The sequence below is a fragment of the Pelophylax lessonae genome (assembly GCF_965119305.1).
Source record: "Pelophylax lessonae genome assembly, chromosome: 4".
Taxonomy (NCBI): domain Eukaryota; kingdom Metazoa; phylum Chordata; class Amphibia; order Anura; family Ranidae; genus Pelophylax; species Pelophylax lessonae.
In genome coordinates, this window is record NC_138771.1 from 499725079 (window position 1) to 499748058 (window position 22980).

Below are 22980 nucleotides of genomic sequence, written 5' to 3' on the forward strand. Positions count from 1 at the left end.
AATCCCTAGATGAATTGGGGATATGGATAGAAGATGGAGATAGAGAGCAGCAAGATCGACCAGGTTTTTTTGCAGAAAACAGAAAATGAATCTTTTAGTGCCTGAGTATGAGCAGCATTGTATTGATAGTTTTCCATGATGTTGATTTAGTGACACTTTAAGGGCTGAAATTATCACTATTATTTTTTTTAAGTCACATTTTGTGCTTTGCTCTGCAGGTGGTCTACTTCTCTGCTACCTACCCTTACTTCATGCTGGTAATACTGTTTTTCCGAGGGATCACTCTTCCTGGGGCCATGGATGGCATTCGATTCTACATCACCCCCGACTTCACCAAACTTTCTCAATCAGAGGTGGACTACTTCATGTCTAAAAGGCGTAGCAGTTATGCCCATGAACCCACCAATATGATTTTCTTTTTTTCTTGCAGTATTTTTCTCGAAAAAAAAGCTTTACTTTTTTTTTTTTTGTTTTTTTTAAATAGAGTAGGAAATGGTTTTAACCCCTGTCAAGAGTTCTCCTCATCTCCTGCCTTGAAAAAATATTGAAGTTTACCAATGCATAGATGTGGTGGCTGCATTTGTTTGCTTTTTTTAGGCTTTTTTTCATTTTTTAAACCTGGTGATTCTGCCAGTATTATATATTTCCTGTCCTATGGTGGCTACACTCACTCCTCCATTGTATCTATGTAGTGTAGCCACCCTTGGACAGCGGCATTGTCAAACAGGGGAGAGGGTAGATGAACTAGTAAATTTAATTTCAATATTTCTTTATTATAATTTTCAAAATACCAATACAACAATAACATGAAGAACAGTTCATACATAACAATGTGGATAATAGCGGTATACATAGAACCAAAGGACAACGCATCCAAAATAAGTTTCAATTGCTCCCATAGGGGCCTTAATATCATAAACACCACTCATCAATACCTATAGTCCAAGATTGATAGTCAAAAACTCCCCGCAGTATCCGCTAGATAGCAAATTACTAACAAAGCAACAAACAAAAAGAAAAAAAAGGGGGGGGGGAGAGTAAAGGCAGAAAAAGGGGGAGGGCAATGCTACTTCCCTTCCGGAATATCCTCACCAGCAAAATACATTTAGTATCGCATCTATAGTATGGTTCCTAACTGCCTTAATCCGTCACTCCTGTACATCTCAGGTGGTTCAGCCATGCGCTCCATCTAGTTTTAAATTCTTTCTTTGACGAGCTTATAGTAGCCAAAATGTTTTCCATATCGCATTGCTGATTAAGCAACATAACAGTGTCAGATGGAGATGGAACATTCTGAGATTTCCACCGTCTAGTGATTGAGAGCTTTGCCGCTAACAAGAAATGTATTATCGCTAGTAAATTTAGAAGGATTTTACTTAAATGACTAAAACATTACAGCAAAATTACAGATAATACATTTTAAACAGTTATAGCGATAGGTTTTTTTTTAGTTTTTTACCTTTGAACATAAAGGTTTTAATTACATGTGAATAAAAGCTGACCATTGTAAGCACCCCTGTCAATGTGGTCTTAGTAGTTTGTCTTAACTCTCTAATTTCCACTTTTGCTTAACAGCTTGGTCTGTTAAACGAAGTTGAAAAAGAACAAACTTAGGCAGCCCATATATTTTACAATTTTTTTTTTTGTTAAACCAGCAGGTTGAACGAAAAAAATTTGCCAATTATCCCATCCACATATTAGATGTTGATAGGGGAGTCACTCCCGCAACGCTATTGTATCGATCGACTTGTGTACAACCAGCTAGCCCTTACATGGATCGACATTTGGACAGTCCCTGTTGAAGTGGCTAAATTTTGATCCATGTATGGTCTGCTTGAATGACAGAATTAACAGGTAACAATGTTACTGGGGGGCTCAGAAAAACCTGCTACTATGTTAATGCAAGTGACAAATTGCATCATATATGTCACTTTTTGTTTTGCCCAAAGTGTCACTTTAGCCTCGGTTCACACCAATTGCGATTTCGGATGCGTTCCAGAACACATTGATTCGCATGACAAGTGAAAAAAACATGTTTTTCTATGAAGGCTGTTCACACATATGTAGTGCAAATGCAATGCGATTTCAAACAGGGTCCTTTGTGTGTTTGATGCGCTGTGATTCTGATCTGTATGTAGTTGAATGTAAAGTACATTGAAAACGCTTAAGTGTTCAAATCTAGTGATTCCAGTGCATTTTTTAGTACATAGTTCTGTGTTTCTATGGGCCTTTCCAGAGAGAGAGAGAGAATTGCAGCCTCATCCAAATCACATTGCAAATGCATTGGCATCGCAGCTGAACTCGCATGACGTTGCACTAGTTGTGATCCTTCAAATTGCACTACAAAAGGGCTCTTTCACATGGAGTGGACCGTATTGCGATCCGCTCCGGCACTTTTTTTTTTTTTTCACGGACACGGACGACACTTGTGTCATCCGGTCCGTATGTCCGCATATCATCCCATCCGTTTGCGGATGATATACGGACATAATGTATGTCTATGGGCATTGTGGATGTCAGCAGATGACACCGCTGACATCCGATTTTGCATCCGTTCCGTTTTTTAAACAGAACAAAAATAGGGTTCTGTTCCGTTCCAAAAAACGGAACAGAACTGAAAGGATGAAAATCGGATGTCAGCGGATGGTCATCCGCTGACATCCGCAATCCCATAGACATTCATTATGTCCGTATATCACCCGCAAACGGATGGGGTGATTTGCGGACATACGGAACGTCCGTGTGAAAGAGCCCAAACTCACAAAAAATTTGCCACATTAAGCAGAGTTCCGGCCTCAAAATCGATAAAATCGATTTTGGGCCATCCGCTTGCTAAGGGGAACCTGAAAAAGAAATGGATAATGGCAAATTTTTTTTTTTGGTCACTTACCTTATAGAAGAAAATATACTCACCTTCCTTACACTACCTCCCTCTGCGGCTGCGGCCTGCGCTGTCACTTCCGGTTTGCGATGATTCCTGGGAGCTGAACGTCATCTAAATCAATGCGCCTGCACTGGCTCCGCTTGTCACTTCCGGTGCAGGCGCGGTATTCACTGCTAAACAGCTTCTGGGCATGCCCAGAAGCTGTGCAGGGATGCCGCGCCTGCACCGGAAGTGACGAGCGGGGCCGGTGCAGTGCATTGTGGGACTCCGACGTCACGCAGAGAACACGGAAGAGGACAAGAAGAGGGACGCTGCGGCTTCAGCTGCCCACACCTGAGTGAGATGGCAGCGCTGGAGAAGAAATTTTCAAGGTAAGTATTTCTTCTTTCAGGTAAGTGCGATCCAGGACAGTTCAGAGGCTATCCATTATGGAATGTACTAGCCCTGACTGTCCCGGGGGTATTTTTAGCTAAAATTGACCCCCGGGGCCGGAACTCCACTTTAGCATGAACCTAGCCTTAATTATACTATAGATATTTGTTTGCTGAGTTATGTTAACTGTTCCTGTACCCCACTGGTCTGATATAATACCGTGTTTCCCCGAAAATAAGACCGGGTCTTAAATTATTTTGGCTACAAAAAACACACTAGGCCTTTTTTTCAGGGGATGTCTTATCTATGTCCCCTGTCTTCTCTCTCCCCCCCCCCCCCCCCCTCTCCCCCTGTCAGCTCAGGAGTCATCATTATGACATCTTTAATCCCAAAAATAAACCTTAGTTAAAGTCCTTGTAAAAATATGTAATCCGTTTTGTAAAAAGATTATATAATGTCCAGTGTGTCTCCTTTTGTATCTTTATAAAAAGATTATATAATGTACAGTGAGTCTCCTTTTGTGACATTATTGTCAAAAATACCTTATTTACAGCGCTGCTGAGCGCTCACGTGACCCACCAGAGCTCTTCTTCCCCGCTCCGAGCACTGCGGAGGGAAGGCCCGAGATCCCCACGGAAGTCAGCCCCGCTCCAAGCACTGCAGAGGGAGGGGCTGCTGATTTTAGCTGGGAGGAGAAGAGGAGATGAGGAGGAGGAGAAGTGCCCATCGGCGCTGTAAATAAGGTATTTTTGACAATAAAGTTACAAAAGGGGACACACTGGACATTATATAATCTTTTTAAAAAACAGATTATATATTTTTACAAGGACTATGGCTTATTTTTGGGGTAGCGCTTATATTGCAGCCCTCCCCAAATATCAGAAAAAAATTAGAAATTAGAAATGGATTAGCATGAACATCTGGTCTCTATTATAGGTCTGGATGGACGCAGCAACACAGATCTTCTTCTCCTATGGCCTTGGTCTGGGATCTCTGATTGCTCTTGGAAGCTACAATTCCTTCCACAACAACGTATATAGGTACACGCAGGATACATGTACTCCTTCAATTTGTGTAATTTTGAACTCTGCAAAGAGAGGTTGCCTTGACTGACCTCCATTTAAAAACGCTATGTGCCTGGATATCTCAGACTTCAATGCTTTCTTCAGAGGTGTTCTGATCTGCCTCTGATCTCTTTCCAAACCTCTTCTGATCTCCTTCTGACATCCACCTGTCTCCCTTTTGATCTGCATTTGACTTGCTTTTAAACTGTGATTGCACACCTATTGACTTTTATGAAAAAAAAAGCCACCCTAAGGCAATAATGGCGCTTTTCCACTGCATGGAACCGTACCAGTTTGGCACGCTTTTGTGCTTTTCCACTGCGGTACCGCATGGTATAGGGTCGGAACGGTTCAGTACGGTACGGTATAGGTTTGCTTTTCCACTGCATGGAACCGAACGGTACGGTACGGTACGGCTCTGAAAAAACAGTACCTACTCGATTGTGGTTCCAACAGGTACCAAACTGGTACCATATCCCACAATCCTTTGCATGCAGTCACTACTAGCCACTGATTGGTCAGAGAATCACACCCACCCTGTTGTTATCCCACCCACTTAACTTTAGTACTACTTTAGTGGAAAAGCAAACCTATACCGTACCATACCGAACCGTTCCGACACTATACCATGCGGTACCGCAGTGGAAAAGCAAACCGGGCCAAGCAGGGCCGAGTAGAGCCGAGCCGGTACTAGCCGGTACTTGCAGTGGAAAAGTGCCATTAAATACCTGTAAACAGCAGGCTTTTAAGTAGCCTTGGCACTAGGTGTAAGCCAAAAACCTACATTTAACAGCAGATCTGGGAACAGATCAGATTAATTAACATTAGAATCCATTGACCCAGCAGGGTTGCCAACTGTCAGTAAATTTATGGACAGTTTCTAAAAATATGTGATTATTTACTACCTGTAAATATCAGGGGTTGATTATTTGTCATGCTGTGTTGACTTTTTAAGTGTAAAACAGGCAAAATACTTGTTATGGGTATCATCAGTGTCTCTATATTGTGTCTATACTATTTCAATATCGCTTGTCTTAGTTTATATTAGGAATTCTGTCATTATTCAGGTTGTCAGTTAAAAAATGTGCTCTGTCAGTAAATTTTCCATGTTTTGTCAGTAAAAATTGCTGCAGAAGGTCGGTAACACTGTGACTCAGGTACCCACAGAATGTGGATTTTGGCTTTTTTTTCATAAGCCATGTGAGAGACCACCCCCAACACCCCCTGCAGTGCAGAAATCTGCCTAGTTGGTGCTTCACATTGCATTATGGGATGTACTGGGACTACTCCATAGTGTTACCCTTATTGCTTTACCTGTGACCGCATGAGATAAAACAGTCAACACAACCTCTTAGTGCTCTGTGAGGACTGGTTTGGGAAAGGCTGTTTAGCATAATGAGGTGTACCCATCCATTCACAGCCACCGACTTAAATGCCACTTTTTTTTCTCTTCCACAGAGATTCCATCATCGTCTGTGCCATTAATTCTTCCACCAGCATGTTTGCTGGCGTTGTCATTTTCTCCATTGTTGGCTTCATGTCGAACATCACTAAAAGACCCATCCAGGAGTTGGCGGCTTCTGGTAGGTGCTTCTAATTCTGGTTCTATTAAAGGGACTTCCTTAGATCTTAGTGGGCTGCAGACTTGGAGGGAGTGGAGCTTTGCACAAAAGTGGGGTATGGGTACCACACCCAGACAGGTAGATGGGGGCAAGGCAAGATAGGGTGGTGATTCTGACCTGGAACAATCGTGCAGTTAGCGAAGTCAGAGTGAATTCAGAACTTCTGGTTGGTATACATGTATCAGATCAGTGAAGCCCTTGGATCAACAATAACAGCCAGGAAATTAGCATTTCCAAATGTTCAGCAATGGTACCTTACATATTCTAAAAATAATTCATGCTCTGATTTTCATGAAGCATGTGGCACTCCAGGCTTTTTTTCACGTTTACCAGTTTATTCTTAGCTGCTCTGTTATGTGTAGATCTCATTAGCACAAACTAAAATTTGCACAAAGAGCTAAAAAAAGTCAGAACAATGACTGCTCCCTTACCCTCCCCCTCTGTGCCTGTTCAGATATACCCAATGAAGAGTCAGAGAGAGACCATATGAGGGCAAACATCTTCTGCTCTTCTTCTCGCTTTAGAAAACCAAGAATTATATGCAGATCCTGTGTGATGGGTGCTCCCTGTATTTCTAAAACAAAGATTTATTAGACGTAGTAAAACAATTATAAAAAACATCAGTTCAGAAATATAAAATTTGTAAATTGAATTAAAAAAACTGAGCCAAAACAATAACTGTTTAATTTTAAAGTGTAAAGTGGGGTTTTGGTATAATTCGTTTTATTCTGTTGATTTACCTATGTCGGTTTTACTTGAATTTAAGATAAACTCTAGGCAGATATAAAGGCAAAGTACATACCGTATTTATTGGCGTATAACATGCACCAGTGTATAACACGCACCTCACATTTAGGAGGGAAATTTTAGGAAAAAAGCTTAAAATTTTAAATAAACAGCATTGAACTCAGAACTATTTTTTTTAATCAAATGCAGTCTTACCTGTGCCCATGAATGCAGCTTCATCAGCGCAGTGTGCATAAATGTAGCCTCCCCAGCACAGTGTCCATCAATGCAGCCTCACCAGCGCAGTGTCCCCAATGCAGCCTCGCCAGCGCAGTGTCCCAAATGCAGCCTCGCCAGCGCAGTGTCCCCAATGCAGCCTAGCCAGCGCAGTGTCCCCAATGCAGCCTAGCCAGCGCAGTGTCCCCAATGCAGCCTTGCCAGCGAAGTGTCCCCAATGCAGCCTCGCCAGCGCAGTCTCCCCAATGCAGCCTCGCCAGCGCAGTGTCCCCAATGCAGCCTCACCAGCACAGATCGCCCATATTGCACAGATCGGCCATATATTTTTTTTTTTAAAAAGCCGGACAGCGCTGAGGCAGAGGGGGGCGGGCCGTGCGAGGAGAAGCGAGTACGAGCCGCCGCTGTCATCTGATGTCCCGGCGCCAATGATAGACGTCACACATCCCGTATCCCAGCATTGGGCCACTGTGCTGTCTATCTTAGGAGGCGGGACTTTCTATGACAGCAGCCGTTCGTCCTTCCTTCTGCTCCGCCCGGCCCGCCCCCCTCCTCTTCCTCTCAGCGCTGCCCGGCTTTTTTTTCTTTTAACTATATCGGCGTATAACACGTTATACGCCGATAAATACGGTAGTTACATAGTTGGTAAGGTTGAAAAAATACACCAGTCTATCCAGTTCAAACTGTGAGTGTGTTTGTGTTTATGTCAGTAATAATGTGCTCAGTAATCAATAATACATCATTAAATTTTAAGGCTAGATTTAGACGTGCATCTAAATCCGCCACTCCTCTAAAGAGAGATCTGTCAGATTTGTGTGATCTATTTCAGAGGGGGTTGACAGGAAGCGAGGGGACGACATGACCACGGCATGTAAACACCTCCATCTGCTACTATTGCAGCTTAAGGGAGTGTCAGTTGGGGGCACTAAAATGCAGCTAAACCACAAATATTTATAGCCCCCACCCCCAAACACACATCTTAACTTAGCCTTAAATGGAAGCTGTGTAAGAACCAGAATGCGACCTGCCGTGCCACCGGCCCCAGTTCCTGTACAACAGGGCTTGAGTGTGAGAGGAAGAAGCAGTACAAGGAGCCAATTAGATTATTTGCTGATAAGAAGAACATTGATAGGGAGAGAATACACAGTGAAAGAGAGATGAGCTCATTACCATGCTGCTTCTACTTTCACTGTCCAGTCATAGGCTCGGGTGAGTCCAGGACAACCTGGGCTTAGTGGGTTGAATGATGCCATTACACTGAGGACATCTATCGGCATAATAATTACTGCAGGGTAAATCTCTGGAATATAGGTTAATTATTGCAGCAAACACTAGCCTTATTTTGTTTTTATTGGCCATTGATTCTTATCTTGTAATTTTTGGCTGGAGTTCTGCTTTGTTTTTTCCTCTGCTGGTTACAGGACCTGGTCTGGCCTTCCTGGCCTATCCGCAAGCTGTCACTCAACTCCCTATGTCCCCCGTCTGGTCAATCCTCTTCTTCTCCATGCTGGTCATGTTGGGATTGGACAGTCAGGTATGAAAATTTCTCATCATTGAAGGCAGTACACAGTTACTTCCCTGAGTTTGGAGATTTAACTTGGAAGATTTTGACATTTTTATGCTCGTGCAATTATCAATATTTTTAATACATGGTCAACTGAACTCTACAATTCCTTTTCTTTTTTTCTGAATATCCTATTTAGTTATTATCATCTGTTGTATACTGATTCTTTTTAATAAAAAAAAAAAAATATTTTGTTTTAGGTTAAACAGTTTTATTTGCTTCCCAATGTTACTTTAAGGGCTCGTTTACATCAGATGCAGTCAAAGGCAGTTTTAATTAAATACAAATGCATATGCAAGAAAAATGAATATATTTTAATGAGCCTAGAATACACCATTGCGGTGTGTTTAGAAAAGTACAACATGCTGCGATTTTTGCCCATAAACGCAGCAGAGCACTCATGAAGGTGGTGTTTTAGTGTGTAACTTCTTTTTTTTCTTCTTAAAGTTCTGCACTGTGGAAGGTTTTATCACCGCACTGGTTGACGAATATCCACACCTTCTGAGGAGCAGGAAAAAGATCTTCATTGCGGCTGTCTGTGTTGTTTCCTACATTATTGGCCTCTCCAATATTACGCAGGTATACACTAAGCAGGATCTGTAGCAGCCAATAACCAGAGATAAGTGTGATTTTTCTTTTCCATTTAGCATGACAAAGATGAACGGTTACACAGATATATTATCTGTGAGGGTATCAGGCACGCGTTAAAACATACTGTACAAGTATGGCCTTGATCCACAGTGTTCATAAACCATCAACAATTAAGTTAAAAAAAAATCTCATATATCAATTATATACATAAATAGCTTAAATTTGTAGTAATCAAGATGGCATTATTGGAATCAGTAACTATTACGATAATTCCATCTTGATTTCTGCAAGAATTCCTGTTTATGCATATGAACTTTGTTTGATTTGCGCACTTATCAATAAAGTAGGAATATTTTAAGCGGTATTACGCTATGTGTAGTGTGCTTTCCTTTTGATCATATGGTCCATACTGGATGTGGTGTGGCAGTTGGAGAGGCCGGACCGGAGCGTGTCTCCTGAGGGTTCCAGCAGGTATCTAGGAGGTCTCGGTGCACCATTCTGAAACACCCAGGAACATTTCTATGAGAATCTTGTAAAGTGTTTATGTCAACCTTGGGAAACCATTGGAGCGGTTGTGGAGTGTTTGTACAATTGCAGGCTGGTAAAAACGTCACATAGGATAACCTAGAGGGGAGTTTAGGGACTGTTAAAAACACACCAAAACTTATAAAATCTTGAGTTTAACAGCAGCGGTATGCATGAAGCCTTAATATAAAGAGTTCTTTGGGACTTTTGTTATTATTTGCTGTTTTTAAGTATTCACTTATGAAAGTGGTGTGCATTATATATTTAAAGGGCCAGCATTCACATTTTCAATTTAAGGCTATTTATGTATAAAATTGATGATTTTCTTTTTTTTTGCACTTTATTGTTAAAGGTTTATAAACACTATGGATCAGTGCCATACATGTATGTTTTAGGTTGTTTTGAAAAATTAATTAATTAAATAAATATTGTGGTGTGCAACGCTGATATATTTTTTATTATTAGCGCAAGGTTCTTTTTTTTTGTTTTTAACCAGAGAACATGTGTTGAGATAAAAAGAATAAGCCAAACAGAGAGTTCACTGTTGGTATCAGTCTTAACTATGTCATGGAATTAGACTGAGATCTAAGAAATAGAATATATAGAAAGCATGAAATGTGTAAGTAATGAGAACATTTGCCCAGCTCACTAAAATATATATTTATGTAACCTCTGCTCACTTCCAGGGTGGAATCTACGTGTTCAAGCTTTTTGACTATTACTCAGCCAGCGGGATGTGTCTTCTCTTCTTGGTTTTCTTTGAGACAGTGTCCATATCATGGTGTTATGGTGAGACCTTGTCAACATTTCTATTAGGAACACAGCTGGGGCAAAACAAAAGTGGAACTCTGGGCAAAAACAATAATAGCATTAGGTCTGAAACAACTAATTGACATAATCAATTAGTAAAATAGTTGTCAACTATTTTCTTAACCGATTAGTTGGTCAGCCAATTAGTTGATCTACATACAGAATGCATTATTTGTTTACATATCAGAAAATGCAGCACACATACAGCTCAGTACACCATTCATACATTTCAGTAGTTACCTGATAATGTAAATTTGTGTGAGGAGCAATTACTCATGGGACATGTAGTCCTGGGCAGGAAAATGGGGCTTGGTATGGGGGCACTCTGAAGGCAGGAAGGGTCAGAAGCTCTGACTGGGGACCCCAGAAGAGGAGGATTAGGCCTACTCTGTGCGAAACCATTGCACAGAGCAAGTAAGTATGACAAGTTTGTTAAAAAAAAAAATCCAACTTTTACAGTCACTTTAAGGGCTCTATCAGCATCTAAACCCAGAGAAGCTGGAGGTTGATAGACTGGAGGTTATATAATGCATTACAATTAAATTTAAAGAAAGTTTACCAGTATTGTGCAGTTTATTAAAAATGATTTTTTATATATATATATATATATATATATATATATATATATATATATATACATATACATTTCCTTTTACTGTTTCACAGTATAAGTTAACCCCTTATAGTAGTGATTATTTGCTGTTTTTGTACTATAACTGGATAATTTTTGTTTTTTAACCTCATTATGACAAATGACAATAAAAGCATGCTGCTACTGAATGTCTTATGCTGGCCATACATGTATCATTTTTTGAACGATAATATTCATACAAAAATTCTTTGTACATCTGATGAATAGACGAATGTCGTTTGAAAATTTCACTTGCTTTTGACATTCAATTTTTAAATGAATGTAATTTCTGTAGGAAAACCACATACACTGTTTGTTCGCTAGAGAAAAGTTTTCTATTCTGCTCCTTCCATTATCCCATCACTGTAGTCGAAAAAAAATTGTGTTCAGTTATTCCCAGAGCGGATTATTTGTTTCCCTAATTATAAATCTGCTTTTTATATTTACCACTGCATACAAAAATTCAAGAATACATTGTCTTAACTTTAAATATTAACTAAATTATACGCCACGCTTTTGAGGTTTTTATCTGATGAATCAATTGATCAGAACAATAATCGTCCAACTAATCGATCATGAAAATAATCGTTGGTTGCAGCCCTAAAAGACATATATGCTGCAGCCCATATCTGGCACTCAGCTTTTATTCATGTGGCTTAAACCTTGTTATACAAAAGAAAAGATTTTATTTTTACATATTGTCAGCAGTCATCATATGACTGGTGTGGCGGTGATCAGGGATACTGAAAGTTGAAATTTTTTTTGTTACATAATGTCACCAGTCAGTATCCCTGATCACCGCCACACCAATCATATGATCATCAGCGGGGAAGCCGATGTCTGTGTCAGGCGGCTCCGATTGCTGTCTGACACCCACGATCTTTCCCCGCTGAGAGAGAAGGATGGTCAGCTGTTGTAAACACAGCCACCCATTCTTCTCCCTGGCATGATCATAGAGATCATGTGATCCTGCTATATAGGATCACATGTCTCTATGGTAATCTCAGAAGCCATGCCCCCCACAGTTAGAATCACTCCCCTAGGCTTACATTTAACCCCTTCCCTGCCAGTGTCATTATTACAGTAACAGTGCATATTTCTAGCACTGATTACTGTAGTAATGTCACTGGTACCCCCAAAAGTGTCAAAAATGTCAGTTAGGGGTCCAATCTGTCTGCCGCAATGTCGCAGTCCCGCAAAAAATCGCAGACTAGTAAAAAACAAAGCAATAAAAATGACATAAATCTTTCCCGTAGTTAGTAGACGCGATAACTTTTGCGCAAACCAAACAAAATATGCTTATTGCAATTTTTTTTACCAAAAATATGTAGCAGAAAACAAATTGGCCTAAAATGGTAAAAAAAATTTAGATTTTTAAATTTTTTTGGGAATGTCATATAGCAGAATGTGAAAAATATTGTTTTTTTTTCTCAAAATTGTCGCTCTTTTTTTTGTTTATAGTGCAAAAAATAAAAATCGCAGAGGTGATCAAATACCACCAAAAGAAAGCTCTATTTGCGGGAAAAAAAGGACATAAATTTTGTTTGGGTACAGCGTCGCACAACCGTGCAATTGTCCATTAAAGTAACGCAGTGCCGAATCGCAAAATAGGGCCTGGTCAGGAAGGGGGTAAAATCTTCCAGGGCTATAGTGGTTAATAGGGCAATATTTTCGTCTCTCTGTTTTCCACTTATCTTCACAGCACAGGGGGTTAATTTTAATTTCATAACTGAATTTAATTTAATTTCATTTATAACTATAGGTCCAATTTAGAGCAGACCTTTAATTTGGCATAAAATCCTTAAAGTGTTTATAAAGTCTGTTTTTTTTTTTTTTCTATAAAAATAACAAACATGTTATACTTACCTCTGTGCAGTTGGTTTTACACAGGGCATCCTTAATCTTCCTCTTCTCGGGTCTCTCTTTGCTGCTCCTGGCCCCTCCCTTCTGTCAAGTGCCCCACAGCAAGCAGCTTGCTATGGGGGCAGTGGAACTGAGCTGCAGTTCCATTCAGACATTAAGCTGGTGTTTGGTCCTGCCCCTCTCTCTCCTGATTGGCTAACTGACTTTAATTGACAGCATCGGGAGCCAATGGCGCTGCTGCTGCGTCTCAGCTAATCAGGAGGGGGATTTGTGGACATCGCTGGATAGAGATGGGGCACAGGTAAGTATAAGGGGTCACTGGGGCAGCTGCCACACACAGAAGGCTTTTTATCTTAATGCATAGAATGCATTAGAATAAAAAGAATAAAAAATATTTCTGCCTTTACAACTCTATAGAACAACTTTAATGAAAATGTAATGCATTTAAAACATCTTCACAGGATTCTAAATAATAAGTGACAATGGGCTCTCCCACCCAGTTAGGTGACTTGTTCCATACTTTAGGCCATGTATTGTCCTATATCATACTAGGAATGCTACTTACACTAGTGCCTCAGCCTTTAATTATCAGCCCATGGTATGCTTTAGGGGCAATCAGAGGAAAAGTTTCCCCCCACATTAGCAGTCAATGTAGAATTGCTGTTTTATATTAGTGGTCAGTGAGAGAAGGAGCCTTTTTACATTAGTGGTCAGTGAGAGAAGGTTCCCCTTACTTTGGGGGTCAGTGGGAGAAGGGCCCCCTTACTTTGGGGGACAGTGGGGTGAAGGGCCCTCTTACATTGAGAGTCACTGAGAGAATGGCCCCATCTAATTTGATGGTCAGTGGAAGAAGAGCCCTTTACACTGGGGGCCAAGTGGGACATTGATAGTCAGTGGGACAGTGCTGTGTCCTGGCCTAGGCCAACAAGGCCCAGGCCTAGGGTGGCATTGTGCAGGGGGGCAGCAAAAAAAAAGCTGCTCCCCGCAAAAAAAACCAAAAAAAAACAGCCTCCTCCGGGCTCCCGCACGAAAAGGGTCCCCGCCGGCTTGCGCTACACTTTTATTATAGTGGCAGTTTTATGGGGGGAATTGGCCTGGAGGGCAGGGTCCAGGAGGCAAATCAGTCTGGCACCCCCATAAAGCGGTCACACTGCTACCTGCTGGTATGAAAATACCGGCGGGTGAGGACATGTGGACAGACCGCAGGCCGCCAACCACACCTAATAAAAATGGCCCAACGACTGCCAATGCTAATAAGTGTAGCACTGCAGCCTAATGCTCTGCCTACCCTCCTCCGCCCTCAGGTATGGCAGCCATTTTGTCAATAATGTAATTTCATTTCTTTAAACATCCTTGTCCTTGAGCGAGCATACTGAATTGCATCATATATAATTAAGACTTTTAATTGTATATGATGGCAATAATATTTTGGACCTGCTCACCTTATGCGTGCTATTGCAAAATGTCACTGGATTAGTAAGATTACTCCTTTCTGATAAGATATTTGGACTGTTTGCTGCCACTGATTATTTCGTTATTTGTATAATGACTATGGACTTCCTATTTATTATACAAATAAGTGAATAATCCTATAATTACAATCAGTGGCAGCAAACACAAGTCCAAATATCTTAAAAGAGTAATCTTACTAATCCCCTGACATAAGGCTGCACTGGTGGCCACTAATGGGGCTGCACTGGTGACCACTGATGAGGCCCCACTGATATGCTGCACTGATGGGAAGTAAAGAGGCGGCACTAATAAGGCTACACTGATGAGGCTGAACTTATGGGAACTGATGAAGCTATGCTGATGGGCACTGATAGACTGTAGGTATGGTCTGTGGTTTACAGGTGACAGGGTCGGTCATAAACAGGAAGGGGTGTGGCCTTTACAGGAAGGGGTGGGTCATATTTAAATTAGGGGGTGCACAAGTTTAGTCAGGCCTAGGGCAGCACAAAACCTAAATACACCACTGCAGTGGGAGAAGAGACTATGTACATTGGTAGTCAGTGGGAGAAGGATCCTCTTATGTTGGTGGTCAGTGGAGAATTGCCCCCTTACATTTATTGTCAGTGGGAGAAAAGGCCTCTTACATTGGCTGTAGGTGGAAGAAAAGCCCCCTGAAATGGGTGGTCAGTGGATGAAGGTTCCCCTTACACTGGGAGTGGACTCCTTCTATTGGGGGTCAATGGAGATGTACCCCCTTAACTTGAAGGTAGAGAAGTGCACCATTGCATTGGTGGTGAGTGGGAAGAATGCCATCATTATAGACAGCTAAAATGATCATTGGGGATTAGTTATGTGAAAGACAAGCATTGAGACTTCATTGGTCCCATGTTACTAGGACTGTTGAACAATGCAGGCACTGTAAGGTGGGATTAATCCACCACTAATCAGGAAACCCTTAGAAACATCTGAAGAATCTCTGGTTGAGAAAATCTGTTTCAAGGCTTCAGTACTGGGCTGATGAGGGTTGAAGTACCACAGAAGCTTCTAATTCAAAGGTAAAAGAGAAGTGTTATAACTGGTCATGTGACATTCAATCTTGCCTCTTTCTCTACTGCAGGCATTGACCGCTTCTACCAAGACATTGAAGAAATGATTGGGTACCAACCTTGCTCATGGTGGAAACTCTGCTGGGCATATTTCACCCCCTTTGTCTGTTTGGTGAGGACACATTTATCATTAATTAGTTTTATGTCAAAGTAAATGAAAACCTATTTTCATGCAATAAGGTGGCCACTACTTCCACAGAAGTCATTTCTGTTCCCGTGTACCTGTTGCTTTCGTCTATTACCATTTACTGTCATTTGAAGATGTCTACGGCTGTCCAAAGAGGGGAATAATTTCCATAAAAATCAAAGGTCTAGGGCTTTGTTCACATAGACAGTCCCTCCCTGTATTTACCACCCCAAACTGCCCTCCTCCAAAGGAATGTTGTGGCCTCTAGGGTGCTTCACATTGTGGTGGCATAATTTTAACTCAGCCGAAAGAATTCTTTTTCGTGCAGCCTAGCTTTAGGGTTTGCATTATCAGGAGGTTTGTAAGACATCCAAACAACAGAAGCTACAGTCAAGCAAACGTGTTTTCCAGTGGTATTGAGTGCACTTAGAAAGAACTGCAGTGGCAGGTATTGATGACGTGGCTTGGTTTATATATAAAGCCATATGTTAACTTTGGCAATGTTAACATGTTGATCACAGGGCTCATGTACTGACCTTGGCTCTTAGCCTTGGCCTGGCTTGTCTGCCTCCTGCCCTGACCTTCGGTCTGTTTATTGGTTCTGAATAATCTCTGCAGCACCAGTCCTGTCTGCACCAGTACTATTTGTACACCTCTGTGTGTTGCTGACAGCTAGTTCTAACACAGTAGAGCAGCATGAACCTGGGGGTCATGACCTGAGGACAGCAAGCTGCTAAGTCCGAAATTTTGTCCAAGGGTCCCTGGTAAAACACAGGTTGGCCATTTGACTCTGCCGCACAGGGCATCCAACACCACCAGCTCACATGTGAGCTCTCTCCCTTCAGTCCCATGACAATTACTATAAGATGGATGCTCAAAGGGCTCCAGTATCAATTTTGATGATAGTGGAAGGCCTGGAATTATGTAACTGTTTACGGGTATCCTGTAACCCTATCCCTCTCTCTAGAGTTTATTGAGCAAATGAGGTAAAAAAAAGACTAAAGTTACTGCTGCCCAACTGTTTTTTTACCCCACAATAAGCCAAGGATCCAAACTTAAAGTGTTACTAAACCTACAACAGTAAAATCTGTCTATAGATGCAGAATAGCATTGTTATACTCCCTGTGTAACTTTAGTGATGAATCCTCTGCATTGTGTAAAGAGGCTGCGTGATCCTGTTTGCACAGATCCTCCCCCTCCTGCATGTTCACTCTGGACAAGTCCAGATAAGCACAGCAAGTGTAGTACAGCTGCACATGCTCAGTTTGGTCTCTATTACTGGATAGGACACTTCCTGGTTTTAGATGAGCTTTTCAGGTCACATGGTATTAACATCACACATATGGGAGTGTATACAAATCGTAATGACAGCCCAGTCCCTCCCTCCTCCTCCATGCCCTGTAACTAAAAAAGCACACAGTTGGTTGGGTTGTCACATCTTGATTGATGGATGATTTTTTTTTCTTGGAAGGGTACATGTGATCAGCACAGAGCCAATCAGCACTGTCCAGACATGTCCAGTCTGAGAATTAAGGGTCTTGAAGCTTAATAGTACAGTCGTGGGAGAAATGAAAACTCCTCCTACAAACTATCAGCACTCACTGATACAAGTCACAAGATTGCTCTAATTGCTATAGACAGTGGATGAGAAAGTGTATTTAGAATTTTATATTTACTAAAATAATTGCATTTGCATGTTCTGTGTACTGTAGGAGACCAGATATAGTGATCACAGGATCTGGGTTTAGTAACACTTTAAATGCAAAAATGCCAGCCTTCTACACTTCTTTGGGGGGTCATCCTACACTACCCAGGGGTGAAGAGACATCTGCCAAAAAATGAGTTTTCTGTCAGTTTGAAAATCTTTTCATCCTATTTTTATCAGTCATCAACAACCATTTCTGTGCCCAGAATGTTGAGTGTTTTTTTACATTCATTGAATCTTGGGGAAAACCTTATGTCACGATCTGAGGACTGGAAGACCTAGTACTTTAAAACTCTAGGTCTAACACAGTAAGGGCAACTAAACGGGTGTGCCAGGGTATGGGTCCTGGAAGGTGCAGTGTGACCGCATGCAAACGGGAGTGTGTGTCAGAGCTGTAGGATCTAAGGAGCCACCTGGTCTTCACCAGAGCCACTGGAGATGTGGATGTTGCACTGCAAGGCAGCCCCCAGGTTGCAGTTCTCTAACGCATCTGTGCAGGCACAGTGCCAGGAAATAGCACACAAGGTGGACTTGGGATACACACAGGCAGGGCACAGCCACGGCTGATAGGGGTGTTGAATATAATTGGCGCATTAATGGCGCACCCTGCCTCTCCTGACATCCTCACGTCCCCCTTCTTCAGTCAGAGTCACACCGCCCCTCTCCCCCACGTTCGTGGTTCCCTCAGATCGCTCAGTAACTCCTCAGAGAAGGTGATCAGGGGGAGTCCTGTTCTGTCCGAATTAGAAGACAAATGAGGAACTCTGAAGGGTAGAGTTGTATGACATCGTGGTGGAGGTGAAGTATACAGAATACAAGAGTACTGAAGGAACATAAAACACCAGAACAGGGAGGTCCAGCTTCAGCATGGCGACACATTGCTTGAACAGTAACCCACAGGTGCAAGTGCTTAATTATACCTAGATTCAGGGTGGATTGGCAGGAACCCGAGCAGCTTGGACAGGGGGTGAAACCTGGCGCCGGATCAATGTACACGGAACCATGACAGTGTGGCCAGCCTTAGCATCAAGAGTGAGACACTTCATTGAGTTTGATTTACTAAAACTGGACAGTGCAAAATCAGGTGCAGCTCTGCATATAAACCAATCAGCTTCCAGTTTTATTTTGTCAAAGCTTAATTGAACAAGCTGAAGTTAGAAGCTGATTGGCTACCATGCACAGCTGCACCAGACTTTGCACTCTCCAGTTTTAGCAAATCATCCTCAATATTTTCTAAGTTGGAAGATAGTTCACTAGGAGGAGGTCTGAACCCTACCTTCTTACAGGTATAACAGCACTGAGAAGCATGTCATAGCCACCAGAATTAAACCTTGGAATGTGATCGAGGAAATTGGACAGCACATGATTCAGGAGGTACACTCTCAGTGAGCATATGAGATCCTCCTAGAATTGTGGCTGCGGTGTATTTCTGAAAACCCTGATCAAAATACATTGCTTTAACTTACTGATTTTTGCACAGCTGAAGTGTTTGTTGGATAGCATTGACAATTTACTGGGTGGCTACACATATTGTCTAGAGTTGCTTCCTTGCTATCTTCAACAATGTCTTTACCAAAATATTTAGAACTTCTGTTAAATTGATTTTTATTTTTTTTTAATTTACATACCTATTCTTGTGTATTTGATTACCACATAGGGCGTCTTCATTTTCAGCGCTGTTGAGATGACGCCCCTCACCCTGGGGCGGTATGTGTACCCTACATGGGGACAGGGCATTGGCTGGCTCATGGCTCTGTCGTCTATGGTGCTCATACCCAGTTATATGTTGTACCTGTTTCTCACCTCCTCTGGCACTTTCAGTCAGGTAAGTGAGATGGACACTGATATTTTCATTCCCTTTCTGAACAGCAGCACCACTTAGATTACAATTTCCTGAAATTAATTTCCTGTCTCACTGTACACAATTAAGCAAATATATCTCACCTGGAAATCCCGCCAGTAACAGCACTTCTTGTTGCAGCCTGGCAACGCTAAGCCACAGCTTCATTATTGTCAGCAGCATTGACAGCTTATCATGCATCAGATACCAAATTTTTTTTATTTTGGAATTGTTCCCCAAAACTTTGGAAACATTGCTAATTGCTACTCCATTGCAATTATGTTTTATTATACCTGTGTGATTGTAGTAACCAATATTGGGTCTGGATTGACTGTAAAATTTTGGAGAAATATAGAAGATCAATGCCAGCCTTGTCTGTCTATTGTTTATTACTCTGCTCATAATAGACATACCCATTAGCATCTGCATCCCAACTGTCCCATTCCTTTGCACTAATGTTTCACCTAAAAAATACAGTATTATAATAATAAGCAATCGGGGTGATTGAAAAGAAACATTATAGCATTTCTCTAAGACATGCCAAGCTGACCAATCATCACAAAATTTAGCATTCTGCCACTCTACTGCAAGTTTGACAAAAACTATATAGTGCTACTAACATATACAGTATGTCACTGTAGAGTGCTTAGATGCTGTGTAGTATTTTGTGATTCAATGGAAGATGAAGAGTGCCAAACACAAGAGGTCAAGAATTCAAAGTGTTACAATTTCTGTGGTTTAATTTGTTCAAATATTTCAAGAATAAACATTCCAATGTGTTTCGGGGGACTTACAATACCCCCTTTTTCAGGGCACACCAACCACAGAACTGTATTCAAGGCAGAATGTTTAACAGCTGGTTTTGTTGACTTTGATCGGCTGTTTCTATCCCAAAATTCAAGACAGACTGCCAGATTTCTAAGACCTGAATAGAGTTGCAATTTAAGGCCACCAAAACATTTTGGATTGTTTCTTTCCTTTTAAATATTTGAGCAAATTAAAGAACAAACAGGCGTCTTCTTGACTTTCTGTGTTTGGCAGCCCTAAAACTCATCATCTTCATTTTTACAGAGATCTTTCTCATTGAAAGTCATTTTGGTCTTGTGAGTAGCTTAAATTGAAAACTAGGTATTCCCCAAAAGTCAATCAACTAGGAACACAATCTATATAGCCGGTAATATATAGAGTGTAGCCTTTTGTGAGATCAAGCCTGATATTGTGCTGTTTTACTGCTGATGATAAGCCCACCAATTTTGTGCCTGTTACCAGTAAGACCTCCAGTCGCTAAATTTATGTTTCTCTGTCACCTAGCGCCTTCGCGACATGACACAGCCCCAGATGGAGCGAGTGATGAAAAAAATTGGGCTGCGTCCAAGGATCAGCCTGGATGGGACCTCCAGAGACACCCCAGCAGTGTGATTTTTGGACCCTCATTGTAGAATGAGCCCTTTACATATGCTTCCCTTTGGATTCCACATTCACCAAATTTCCGTTAGTATTTAGGACCCGGAAGGAGGATCACTTCCTAGTCACAGTGACAAATAAAATCCTGAGTGTTAATATATGACCTACCTGAGTGCCTTAAAGCATCACCCTCTGATCAAAACGTTTTATAATTTTTTTCTGTAATTTACTGTGAACACTAAATAAAATGATGACACAGGTTCTGTAATTATAGTCTTTTCTACTGGTTAAAGTGTATGTCTGAGGAAAAAAAACTGTTCAGTACATGTCTGAAATACATGCTCATTTCTTCACCCCCCAGCATCCTGTTTGACCTGGCAAATAGTGTCTCTGCTAGAATGAAATCTTATCTGCTTGCCGACCGTATGACATAGATATACAACGGCAGGGTGGCTCGGCTGTGCCAGATCACGTACTAGGTACAAGATCTGACACTTCTGGGTAGGAGGGCGGCCCGGCCGTTCTGTGATTAAAAACAGCAGATGTGGATCCACAGGTGGTGGCCAACGGATTACTGCTGGCACCCAGCAATCGTCATGAATTTACACAGGACAGAGCCCTGCCTATCCTGTCAGCTGTAAAGTAATATATTTTCTTTCCCCGCAAAGCAGGGAATAAAATCCATTACTTTCCCTAGTAAAAGCACATAACACAGTACTCAAAACACTGGCTAGGCACACAAATAACCCTTCGATTGCCCTAGATGTTTAACCCCTTCCTAGCCAGTGTCATTAGTACAGTGACTGCATATTTTTAGCACTGATCATTGTATTTGTGTCACTGGTTCCAAAAAATGTCAAAAGCGTCAGCTAGCGTCTGAATGTCTGCTGCAATATTGCAGTCCTGCTATAAGTCACTGATCGCCTCCATTGCAAGTAAAATAAAAAATATAAAAACAAAAATCCAGTATATATCCCATAGATTGTAGATGCTATAACTCTTGCGCAAAGCAATTCATATACGCTTAATGGGATTTTTTCTTTTTTTTTTACTAAAAACATGTAGAAGAATACATATTCGCCTAAATTCATCAAGGAATAAGATTTTTTTTCTATTGAATTCTAAAGTATAAAAATATTGGTTTTTATTTCAAAATTGTCTGCTTTTTTTATTTATAGTGCAAAAAAAATTAAAAATGCAGTGGTGTTCAATAACCAACAAAAGAAAGCTCTGTTTCTGGGGAAAAAAGGACATACATTTTATTTGGGCAAAATGTTGCATGACTGCGTAATTGTCAGTTAAAGTAACACAGTGCTGTATTGCAAAAAAGGGCCTGGTCATGATGGGGGGGGGGGGGGGGTACATTTTCCGGAGGTCAAATGGTTAAGCCCTTCCAGCCCTTCCTACTGAACTTTAGAACTGCATGGATGAATTTCTTTCCCGAAGAAACAATGCTGCTGCCTTGACTTTGAATAGTCACCCTACATACTGTGTGTAGAGAGAGATCTCTTGAAAGATGTAGTTCTGGGGTGTGCCTATGACAGTAGGAACTAGGGCTACATGATATTGGGAAAAAAATCACATTGTGATTTTTTTTCCCCAACGATATATATTGCAATATTTTTACCCGCCTCTTCCTGGTGTACATGGTACAGTCGCCTCCCCTCTGTATTTGGTACCTTCTTGGCGGCCTCGACACACGTGATCTCCCTCCGCCTCTTCTGTTTGTCCCTCATGATTGGGCTGTGAAGTCGGTTCTCCCGGAGGGAAGGGGAATCTCTCTGGCTGGAAACGCGGGAAGTGGGGGTAATGCTGGGAGTTGTAGTCCTCTCCACCAGGCAGCTCCTTCGCACCGGAAGCACAATCCCAGTCCCCACAATACACTTCCGCCCCACAGCACAGCGAACCAATCACGTCGTGAGTAGCGGCACAGCGAACCAATCAGGTGTGCAGGCACGCGTGATTGGTTCGCTGTGCCGCTGCTCACGGTGCGCTGCTCACCGCTCAGTCAGGAGAACTAGCTGCAGGGCTGCCTTACATCATATGTTCGACGATGTGACTATCGCCCACGCTCGCAGCACGATAGTCGATATCACATCGACTATCGTTCAGCCCTAGTAGGAACTGACCTACCTGCAGTTTCCCTTGCAGGGATTTTACAAGTCTGGTGATATCATAAAAGCTACTTCTTGCTACAAGAACAATGTAAAAAGAAAAAAAAAAGACATTTTGGGACATGACCTTATAAAAAGAGGTTTGGATAATGCCTATACATACACTTTAAAGATAAACTCTAGGCACATAAATATATTTCTTAGTAGCCACAAAGGATATACTGTAGATCCACTTTGTGCACTAAATGCATTTGAAAAGACAGATTTTATTTTTTTAGGAGCTTTGATATCATCACTGTGCTGTGCTTAGTCTGTGCAGACAGCAAAGCTGTAGCAGGAACCCAGC

At 41.6% G+C, this 22980-nt stretch overlaps 1 protein-coding gene across 1 annotated transcript in view; it reads left to right on the forward strand.

Moving 5' to 3' along the window:
* LOC309554642 (uncharacterized protein) overlaps nucleotides 1–20718 on the forward strand; it is a 215408-nt gene extending 194690 nt beyond the window's left edge. The window contains exons 21-29 of the mRNA XM_082256361.1: nucleotides 219–353; nucleotides 4193–4296; nucleotides 5779–5903; nucleotides 8324–8436; nucleotides 8914–9045; nucleotides 10269–10371; nucleotides 15456–15556; nucleotides 18934–19101; nucleotides 20428–20718. Coding sequence (XP_082112487.1) covers nucleotides 219–353; nucleotides 4193–4296; nucleotides 5779–5903; nucleotides 8324–8436; nucleotides 8914–9045; nucleotides 10269–10371; nucleotides 15456–15556; nucleotides 18934–19101; nucleotides 20428–20535 — 1089 coding nt within the window. The 3' untranslated portion in view covers nucleotides 20536–20718. The remainder of the gene's footprint in view (nucleotides 1–218; nucleotides 354–4192; nucleotides 4297–5778; nucleotides 5904–8323; nucleotides 8437–8913; nucleotides 9046–10268; nucleotides 10372–15455; nucleotides 15557–18933; nucleotides 19102–20427) is intronic.
* The last annotated feature ends 2262 nt before the right edge of the window (nucleotides 20719–22980 follow it).